Genomic DNA, 12,204 nt, shown 5'->3' with positions numbered 1-12,204 from the left:
TATATAACGAATAAAAATTAACAATACGATGTCATAATATTTTTCACTTTCTCTCTTTCTATAATATATACATATATATCTTGAATTAGGCTTTATAAAAATCACTCTCTTCGGGATGTAGTTATCAAAGAAGCGTCTTCTTAAGAGTCGCGTCACTCTTGTTAATGTTACATAATATGTGAACGATCTAAAGCCGGTCGGGTATGTCAGTTCACCAACAAACGATCGGACAGCCCGGGGCAAGGCCGTAGACATGTCTCGCCACGGGCTAGAATCTCTTGAATGAACTATTACATGTTTGCAGATTTTATTCGCCGCAGAAAGGTACTATCCCTATATACTATCTTCTTCCTTACGAGAACTAATTAATCTCTTCCGTCAATTTATATATCTACACTGAAAAAAAAAAAATTGTTAAATTGACCAAACCCGTTCAACTAATTACAATTTTTTAAATTGAAATATTTATATATTTAAGTCAAATATACGTCATGTTAGATTTAATATGTTGTATTTGACTTAAATATATAAATATTTCAATTAAAAAAATTGAAATTAGTTAAACGAATTTAGTCAAGTTAACAATTTTTTTGTTTTTAGTGTGGAATTTATGATTAATATGCATAAAGATGTACTAAAAAAGAGCATCATAGTACAAATATGAATAATTGATGATACCGAATTTTAAATGATTTTTTATAACAGAAAAAAATCAATTTACACACAAATATATATAGTTTCTTCTTCTAAATAACTATATTTAAAATTTCTGTTTTTAAATAAGCTTTATCAACGTCATTTATAGTAATTAATTAAAATTACCTAGCTATTATTTCTTTTAAGAATTAATTTAAGAAAACCCGAAATTTGGAATAATTATGACATAGAAACATTGTTATTCTGACAACGATGAGATCGCGACAACACATCGTTAACATTTTAATTCACTAATTAACGTGAATCAGAGCAATTCGTTTTCTTTCTCAATTTTAATTGTAATGATATTTATCAAGTAGATGCTGTAAACGAACCGACAGCTAGACGTAGAAAAGCATGTTTTACTTTATGATCGAACGTAAGATTCAGTAAATGAGAACGTAGAAAGTCGAATTGGAATATTTAGAAACCTATATTTTTGCTTTTATATCTTGAAGCGATGTAAATAAAATTCTCTTTCGCTTTCCTTTCTCTAATTTCAAACGTAATACTACGGACGCGGACAATGAAAGTAAAATGGAATCTGAATTTGATATGGGAATACTAAATTCGCTTTCGCTTCAAGCAGAAAGTCCAATACGAAATTCGTAGTCGCAAAAATATATCAGAATGAAATATCATACCGTGGAAATGTAATCCATAGGATATCAAAAGAAATCCAGACACATGACACATAATTAATAAAATCATGCATGATATGATCAATCTGAGAGAAAAACCATCAAGCAATGTAAGAGTCGACAAACTTTTGAATGCTCTACTTTTTCATTAAAGATCTGCACGTTCACGATTAGAAAAATTTTAATATATCCTCTATCGAATTTATCACAAATCTCACTAATTCAGAACAAAACACTCTCGATTTTGTATCACCTGCGGAAGAAATAAAGAAACTTCTGATCCGAAAAGATAATCTCTCGGTCTTTTCTCGATTTCCATTTCCGATTTTCGTTCGCATGAAGTACTATAGGCGCGCGGGTGAAGTATCACAGACACATTGTACTTACGATTCTCATCTCTCTTTCTTTCTTGGTCTTCCCGAAACTACCGCGAAACGGAACGAGCACGTTCTCCGCGTTCCCCGTGAACCGTACACAAGTCGGCTGCCGACTGCAGTTGCACTCTCGTTAAGCGGCGAGAGCCTAGAAGCAGCGCACGGTGGTGTACCACCTGTATCTCGCGGGGGTACGTTCCCGGTATGATGGTCGCGGATGGTAGGGGGCTCCGGAAGAAACGCCTACTACTATTCGCGAGTCTAGAGCAGAATAAAGATTCCCCAAAGTAACGGTGTAAATCCTAGATAATCGGATCGGATCAGAGGCACACAAGTGCTGTCCGTCTCTGCTGGCGTAGAGGACCGTTTGATTCCACGTGGGGACCGCTCCTGGGACTTATATGTCGCCGTTGGAGGCCATCCGCGGCCGGCTCCCTGTTCCCCTCTTCTTGCGCCCTCGCCCGAATCATTACCCTTCCGAGGGGCGCGAGTGATGGTCAAGGTGACCTTCGTCTCGCGGGGATACCGCGGATAGGAAGCGGCGAGACAGCAGAAAGATTCGATATTTTATTTTTGACGCATGAATCACGACGAGGAAGAAGCAAAGATGCCTTTGAAAGTGGCATGAAAATATTCTTCTATATGAATTCGTGAAATGTACATTGAAATCAAATAGCCGAGTAAAAGATTTCTCATGTAACGCAATTTAGCGAAATAACATTGACGAATGACGCAATAGGAATAAGAAAGGACAATTTTGTTATAAATATTAGATTGCATATATGAAAGAATCAGCCGTGATTTCGTCTGCAGAAAGAACGAGAAATGAAGTAACAATGCAAATTGTGATTAATGTCGGCTGAATCACGATTCTTCTCTTTTTTGCGACAAATAAGCTCTTTCTTGCCGCTCCGATTATAAAGAGGACAAATTAGCTGGCGTAATCCTCTATGGCAAGATAATGCATGCCGCTACTTAATGTATGTTCTAAACATTACGTCTCAATGCCTATCGCATCATGCTCCGGATCGGAATCCGGATCTGTATTCCGTGAGTGCAATATTATGACGTCAGCTGCTGTTACAGAACAATGCTTGGCATGCAAATCTTATCTCGAATATTTAAACGCTCTCTCCACGCCCAAAATTTTTAAAGCGATAGATTAAAGACGTATCAAAATTTTAAAATTGTTTAAAAATATGATGTTCTTTTAATGCGCTATTAATTCTAATCATTGAACCATATTTGACGATACAATGATAAAAGTCTCTGAAATTCTGAATATAATTCTATAAAATTTTATGAGAAATAGAAATCTTTTTAATCATCAGGTAAACTAATTAAATTATTTGCCGGATTCATATAACAACTACGATGTAACAGTCGCACATGTATGATTAGCATTTATAGCATTTAAGCATTTGCCGATTTTATAATGATTATCGTTATATTGCATTTAATTATCCGATTGCATATAATTGACTGATTATGGAGACACGGTAATATACTATTCTCAGGATACGCCGTGACTTCCGACGCAGGAAAAATTCCCGTCACACATATGTATGTCATTCGTGCGTACAATAATTACGATAATAGGGTAATCGACTAGTACATCCGCGAATCATTATATTAGAAAGGAAAAACTTATCTAATCCTTATCCTTTACATAATCCGACATAATTGATTACCTTGGAAAAAAATATCTTTGACACACTCCCCATATAACAATATTTTAATATCATAAAGATAGTGTATAAAAAATATATAATACACTATATTATTTTGTTATCTTTTTAAAGTTAGAAAAAAATATTCTATATAGATTTCATTTAAATCTTCTTTTCGATGATGCGCTTAATTTTCACATAAAATCGAAAGATTCTTATATTGCATCTGTCGAAATCATTCAAAATCGTGAACAAATTAGCGAGAGAGAACATGATCTCTATAACATGATAGTATATTATAATAACGGTTTTGAACAAAACTATGTATACCATACGCGAGATACTTTATGATTAGCTTTGTTAGGGCTATCAACGTCAATAGCCCGCTATTTAATTACCACTTTGTTATAAACCGCTAATTGTATCTGACCCATTTATCATTGTTGCAAGTTGCGATCGTTTCATGCAATTCTTGCAATCTTGCTCGCGTCGAGAAAGTGCTTGTAGCGCAGCATCAACGTAGTTCTCGTCACGCGCGTGACCGCGGTTTCTTGACCTTCATTAAAAATGGAATTCCCAACCTTAACCCGCTAATTAGCGTGCTTTTAACCGCAACATCGTGCAAGGAAAGACGAACCAGAAATGCTTTCCGATATCGGGCTTCTAGTCACGAGTCGGAACGTTAGACCTTGCACGATTGACTGTGACCCTCAGTTGCCTAAATTCGGTTTAATTAACGAGGCCACTCGCCCGAGATATTTCACTTTCTAACATATCAATACGCGTTTCTTCCTTCTCTTTCTCTCGTAATTTTCTCTCTTCCTCTCAAAATGCAGTAAATATCTCTGATATTGTAAGAGAAAAATGGTAATGTAAACCGTCAAAATGCCCATATAAATAGACATTAATTTTTTTACTACAGCAAATACAATTTTGCAATGCTAAGATATCGATATTTTGATTCGCGAGTTGGCTTTATTGTTATATTGATTATAATACACATTATTTTTATATGTTTTTAATAGAATTGACCTTAAATATATTTTCGAATCCGTTTCGATTTCATTCTGCTTCCTGACCAAGCGAATTAAGACGGACCGAAGGGAAAATCTCGATCAATCGATCGAGGACGTGCTAATTACCGTGAACGAGGCATTGTCGTAAAATTGTATAATCAATTACGGGAACACTGTAACGATACTTATAAAAGTATAACAAGGCTATTGAACAGAATATAGTTGCGAGAGATGATTAAAAAAAAAAGTGAACTGTAACATTTATGCAAAATGTAATGAGCAATAATTTTTTTACTGCCAATCTACTTGTTAATCCACGCGAATGCATGAATAACCTGACGCATCTAATATAACATGAACGAATGCAGAAATCTAGTTATCATCCACACGATCTTACTTGTTGATCATACTCAATTCCATTTTATGACAGAAGTAGGAACGCGGAAGTAGTAACGTCATCGATAATTTAACATGATTGCAAAAAAGATTAATTATTGATATATTATAATTACCATAAGAATTATTTCTTACATTACAACGCAGTATTTTGCATATATTTGCATTTGTCGTAGCCTTACAATTTTTTGCATAAATTACTTCAATAATAAAAACATCAATTAAAATTCTGCTAAATCTAACTAAAAAATAAAATATTGTTACATAGTTATACTGTTATTAAAACATCAATTAGATTATAAAGATAAACATAAGTATATAAATGCACTATTATTTCTTAACTTGATAAAGAGAAAATTTTCTCGTTTTCTTATTGTTATATAAGTCCACTAATTACACCGTATAATACTTAATCATTAATTTTTAAACCAAGGGTATATCTATGACTATTTTATATATTTATCAAAAGAATATATCCTTGCTATCAAGACTCATTTTCCAATCGCCATGGATAGCAAACATAAGGCTTTGTCCTCTGTTCGATACTTCTTACTGCTGTTTTGCTACGTCACGCGTTACACTAATTAACTCTCACATAGTTATGCGCATAATAATAAACATCACCGTTGCATAATAAACTCGGAAATAGGCAACTATTCGATAATCGAGGTTATTCGAAATGCTTCAAGGTGATAGATGAGCGCGTCGTTCACGAGAAATGTCCCTAAGGATCTCCAGTTCGAGAGGGATCGCTCAGGGAGCGAGTCTAACGAGCCTGTTTATCGAAGGTAACGGCGCGACCTCATGAAAAGTGCATTCGTACCGCTAATTATCTACCTTCGGCGCGCACAGCACCGTCTTACAAGTAACGAACTGGCAATTTACTAAACGCGTCACGCGTGTTGAACGTCCATGAGCTAATTTCGTTTTTAACGGAAATTCGAAGAGTATCTACTTCCGGCGGTGCAAAGACGTAAAAAAATTATTCATCGTTTTCGCCCAATTTCTAAAAGTAAAGCAATATGGCGAGAACGATAATCATCCTTGATGTGCGCGTAGAATGTAAGGTCATTTATAAAAGTTCGCTTGCCAAACCCCCAATGTCATATTGGATGTATTGAAACAGCGAATAATTGTAAAAAATTAGTTTAAAATGATTAAAATCACTTAGGGCGATTGTTTCCAACCAGATAATTTCTCATATGCAATGAATTATATGTGGGAAATAATTTTATATATGATAAAAATATAATACGATATAATACAATAAAAAAATCGTAATTATTATTATTTTATTTTAAGGTATAATAAATATCTGTCTTATATATATATAACATCTTAATGTATTATATTCTATGAGATGTTAAATTTCGCTCGCTACGTTATGATTGATTACGAAGCAAAGTCATGTTTTATAACAAGATCAGATAGTGCGCATCGAGTTTTCCTAGATTTCTTCTTTTCATTAGTTCCGGTTAATGGGTGAACGTTCCTATAAATCACTTTACGGCAATTCCGGTATATCAAGGACTGCAAGGAGTGCGTATTCAGTTTATAGTTCGGTTTGATTTAAGTGACGTCTCGATGCTACTTATTCTCGAGATCCACTTACTAAAGCCTTACTAATAGAAATAATCAAGATCATATAAATAAGACTCTTTTGAATCTAATGATGTTCCTTTGGGTTAATTATGTTAAATTAATAGTTTTTGTGAAACATTTTCTCTAAATATATTTTATTATACTTTTAAAATTTTTGTATACATTTTATATTTTTATATTAATTTATATATAAACATTTATTTATTGTTAGTATAATAGGAAATATTTATTACATAACTATTCAAATAACATTATTAATTTAGATATTAGTTAGCGTGTGCCAAAATCAGAATAATTATAATTATCTATGACCTGGTAACGCTTGCAATTTTACGCATGAAACCACGGTCTTGGAGCAAGGTCGTTATTCCGCTGTCAAATCCAATCCAATTTCTACTCTGCTATTCGCACAGAACAATGGCGAGAAAAACATTTCTAGTTCCGGTCAATATCACATAAAATTAAAAAAAAAAAAAAACAAACAATTCTACAGACACGTAGAACGATATGTAGAACACGTGCTACGCTAATCAAAGATCAATATCTTGGTATTAGCATAATTATTGATCATGGTCATTCAAGTTGATCGAACAAATGTTAGTTTATGATTCGGACAGAAGGCGATATTATACATGTATATTGATATGTAACTTATGTATGTTGCAAGTATACTTTAATTTATTTTGATTAACATTGCTGATTGTCGCACATGCTGCAATAATTGTATACCAGGAAATACCGATCACAGTGAAAAATATAAAGCAACGAATTATTGCGGCATGTGCGACGATCAGCCCGGAAGTGTTAAGAAGTGTACGTGCTTCAGGAATTTAACGACTGCAGTGTTGCATCGCAAACGGACATCACTTTGAGCATTTCTTATTCTTATAAGATAAGATAAAAATCATTGTTTTACTTCATTATTTAATGCCAAATGATCTTATATTATAGGTCGTTGAAATTGTCTGAACATCCGCTATTACACCAAAGATAAAAAAGTATAGCATGTCATTTAAAAAAATGGAGGTAATCTTGAAATCTGCGAAGCACCTCTATCCACAGAAAAATTATTATTAGCATATCATGGCTCTCTTGATACCGTATAATTTTCGTTATTACAATATTTTCGTATTTCTAAAAATAGTGGAGATATTCCAGATGGAGAGAGGTAATGTTCCTGTATATTTATATACATGTAATACATGTTTGTACATCCCATATATATACTCTTCTGTTACAAATATTATAGAAGGGCAAGAGTCGAGAGTACCAGAAAATAATTGGTCTTACAATTAGAAGGAGTAACTTGGAGAGAAAAAACACACAAAAATTATAAAATAAGATGTTATTACGTGGTTTATATAAAAGAAAAACAGAGTTAATAATGGCTCAATACAGATCACAAATCCAGCATTTCCCATCAGTCCTGTTCGTTCTTATACAATCTTTCGAAATATTCGATTGTTATAGAGAATTGCTACGACCGGGAGATCTGAAATTGAGTTGAATGATACATGCAACAAGAAACACGTAAACGAGGAACGGTGTCGTAACAATGTCTACAGTCTACATAGGCAGGTCGTAAAAATTAACCCAATTCTCGTGTACGGACAATGTTGTAAAGCCCGCGCTCTTGTTTTCTATTTATTTGAAGCGTTCACAAATGAGTGTTACTAAACAATTTTCGGTTAATCGCGAAAAATTTAAAAAAATAAATACATCTCTAATAACTTGCAATAACCACGTTGTATGACTCTCACGATTCTCTGATTACAAAATGTTTAGAGATCCTATCTAGTTCGAATGACTTGCATCTATATAAAGCAATCTGTTTTTTATGCTACTCATTTCAACGCACGCATGCACAAAATCCACTCTTAAAAAAAGCACGTAAAATCGATTACTTGAAAGTATTGAATTTATGTTCTCTTATCTCTTTTCCATGATACCGGTTATCTTGATATACTGTGTATTATTTTATATCAATAAAAGAATCTATCATTGAGAAAAGATGTAATTTGACAGCTTAAATATGGAGAAAGTTAATATAATGTGAATAATTTTATTCGTTTGATGCGAGTTAATATCATTGCATTTGAAGAACAAAAAACATTGTAATAAACTCTTCTCGAATTTACAACAATATGTTGAAAAGTTGTTAGACAAAGACATATAGAGATTGCGTATTTTGTCAACTTTTTTTTTTTTTAATTTTAAATGCACATCAAGTCCGTTCACGGCGTGTTGCTTTCGCTAACGGGCTGGTGATAGCCAAAGTGCGCTCGCGACATGTTGCTTTCACTGTCAATAGAATATTAAACACCAAAATTACTTAAACAAAAGTATTAGAAATAGCATTTTTATTATGATTAAATAATGAGCAAGCAACGATAAAATAAAATTTATTAGAGATGCTTGTACACAAAAATCTTGATAAAGATTTAAAAAGAAAGAGAAATATTGCTGAGAAATGATCTTAAAAGTTTTTTACACACATTTATATTTTTACATACATTTATTTAAATAAAAATTATTTGAAAAAAATTCTTATTTATAAAATATTATTCCCCACTAATAAAATAGTTGAAATACATAAATAACGCGCGCGCGCATAGTATTAATATAATTTACATACTTGCCAAAGATTGTGACAGTTACATGCATGCGTGTAACGTACAACAAATCAAGTAAATCAAACAAGAATCTAAATTCAGTTGGAAAATTAATATAATTAAATAATTAATAAATATTATCGTTATTTCAGCAAAAGTTTTAATAATTCAAAAAATGATTTTTATTAATTATTCTTATCATAATATATATATCTTATCGTATATACTTTTCCTAAAAATATGAAAAATATTTTCTAAAAATACTATAACATAATAACTTTTTTCGTTGCGCCATACAAGAGCAAAATTCAGATATTATTCAAGTGCGAGTTAAAATGATTGGGATTTCGTTCTTTTATATGTCGCATGCACGTATTTCGATAGAAACTATTCGATTGAGTAAATGGAAAGTATCAAGCGTGATTCGCTGAAATTTGCGTAACAACAAATTCCTATAGATAGTCAATGATTTGACTTAACGATTGCGGCATCGTTACATTGGCACATATAGGACATATTGTATATTAAGCGTTGATAATTATAGTTTATATTTTATAATTATAGTTTATATATCAATGATTCTCTGAACTTTATGCGACAGTCAATTTAATGTAAATAAAAATGAGTATAATTTTAATGTAAATAAAATAGGAACTCAGTAAATACAAAGTAACAGTAACATATAACATTAATGTTATAATTTCCCATTTAACAATGTAATTATTATATGTTGTATGGCAATTACATTGTTGAGAAAAATTATAACATTGATGTTATGTTACTGTTGCTTTGTATTTATGGGAATTTTTCAAAACTTGTACATCTTGCAGAAATTTAATTTACCAGAAGATGTAAGACATTGCGAGATGAATAATCCCATGTTCAAAGATAAGGTAGAATTCTTGTCTGAGTTATTGCAATAAGTTGTTGTTACCTTCTGTATCTACTTCTACACTTCTCTGAAGTAATCTATATCCAATAAAACGAATTTTGTTTTTATAATTTTGTAACGTTTTGCAAAATTTGTTTATCGTATACGGATGTAATAAAATAAAATAAATATATAATTTATAAAATGAAAATCTAATTTTGCAGGCATGTTCTTACCTGTTAGTATCACTTTATGGTTATTCGTTACCAGCACACGATAAGATGAAGAACGCCACTCTTTTCTTTTTTTATTTCATACTAGTCTTTCAAGTTTATTTGTCGATGGCGACACTTTCAAATCCATTTTTTTCTTTTTTTGTACACTTTAATTTAATAAAAAAAGATTATTAAAATTTATTATCGGATAAGCTGATTACCAAGCTGATCCGCTGATTACTAAATATTTCTTATAAATTTAATAAAGTATATTTCTTTTGTACACTTTGGTTTAATAAAAAAGATCAAAATTTAATCTTAAGGGGATCCAAAAGCTCGTCTGTTTTACCGACCAAAAATTATTATTTTGCACATTGAAATCTTTTTTTTAGTTGAATAGAATAATAAATCCTTTTCCACGATTTAAGTGCACATCGAAACAAAGATGAGACTTCACGAGTTTATGTTAAAAACGAAGAAAAGCTAAAAAATTACAGTTTTTTTACCGGCTTCTTGCGTCAGGTCATAACAATATTTTTTCACCGAAATGTTTTTTACTAGGCTTCTAAATACATTTTTAAACGTTCACCTATATTCTTTCATGCAATTCCGAAGACGAAGTTATTCTATTTTGCGCATACAAACTGCAAAACTTTTATATTAAGCAAATATTAATTATTATGGTCGGTAAAACAGCCGAGCTTTTGGATCCCCTTAAGCTGATTATCAAATGAGCTGATTACCAAGCTGATTCGCTGATTACTAAATATTTCTTATAAATTTAGTAAAGTATTGATTTCTTTCATATTAAGAAATATTTCTCTCTATATGTTTATACTTATAATAATCTGTTCATATCAGAAATAATTTCTAAAAATTTACACATACTCTAAAGCTTAATGCAAGATAAGTTTGATTGGATTATATTTCATAAAAAATTTTAATAGACATTAGAATATTGAATTTGTCAATATTGATATAAATGTAATTAAAATATAAAATGTACAAAAACCGTTAATTAATGAAGAATTATATAATATATTTTTTTCTAAATATATGTAATAATTTGCTAGATAATATATATACATGTCAGTAAAGTATATTTAAAGATGACGAGATATATTGAATAAAAACAATTTTCCTCGTCATTCATCTCTAGGAAATGATCCCTCATTCGTCTAACATCATCGTACACTGCATAATTTTTATAATGTAATTGTTTTTAATGACTCACTCAAATCGCGACAGTTTTTACTATTTGGAATCGCAGCAACGAATTTGTCCTGCAGTAATCATCACTGCCATTTCCGGTGTTTCATATTGATGACACGACCGAAAGTCATTAATGCATTCCCTGAGGCGTAAATTTTTGCAATCATATTTGTTGAGTACAAAACATTGCAAAAACTTTAAACAGTATAAGAAAAATACTATTTCCAATAATAATGATAAACATTTATACACAGAATTTAATACGTACGATAAAAAATGTAATTTTTCTATAACGTTTTATTATTTTTTGTAAGAAATTATCGAGAAAAATTTTAGTAGTATAAAATGTGTTTATTTTTTTGTTACAAATAATACAATCATTTTAAAAATTGGACATGACATTGCAAAATTGACATAATAATTTCTATAAATTTGAATTGCGGAGATTGATGCTTAAAAAAATTTAGACAACATGTGCTCATTTTCATTGATTTACATAATTGAATGTGAGTATAATTAATTTCCGTTCTCAACTTGAAAATAATGACATTTTACAATAATATAATCCACATGCGTCTTGAAACTACTGCATTCATCGAGCATCTTCCTGTTTTTTGAGATAAAATTAATTATTCCGTGGAGGGTTTTTATGCTCTCACGATGCCATTTTACACACAAAAGAGAATTAAACACATTTTTATAAAAGAAAGCGACAACTTGGTCAATGTCATGCGAAAATTTTGTAGTTATCAATACTCTTTGCATATTTTAATATTAATTTTTATTATAATTAGTTCTAATTTGAAGATTATAATTATTATTGCAATAAATTTTATTTTTGTAAGACAGAAAGATGCAATGAATACAATAGCTTCAAGATGCATTATTATACACATAAA

The 12,204-nt window shown here is 31.2% G+C and overlaps 1 protein-coding gene across 1 annotated transcript in view; it reads right to left on the bottom strand.

Annotated features, from left to right (window-relative positions):
* LOC115241918 overlaps nucleotides 1–2,085 on the bottom strand; it is a 23,527-nt gene extending 21,442 nt beyond the window's left edge. The window contains exon 1 of the mRNA XM_029817891.1: nucleotides 1,725–2,085. Coding sequence (XP_029673751.1) covers nucleotides 1,725–1,733 — 9 coding nt within the window. The 5' untranslated portion in view covers nucleotides 1,734–2,085. The remainder of the gene's footprint in view (nucleotides 1–1,724) is intronic.
* Nucleotides 2,086–12,204: the final 10,119 nt, after the last annotated feature.

This window comes from Formica exsecta, unplaced genomic scaffold (genome assembly GCF_003651465.1).
Source record: "Formica exsecta isolate Colony F162 unplaced genomic scaffold, ASM365146v1 scaffold54, whole genome shotgun sequence".
NCBI lineage: Eukaryota > Metazoa > Arthropoda > Insecta > Hymenoptera > Formicidae > Formica > Formica exsecta.
The sequence above is the reverse complement of the archived record's forward strand: the minus strand, read 5'-3'. Positions and strand labels throughout refer to the sequence as shown.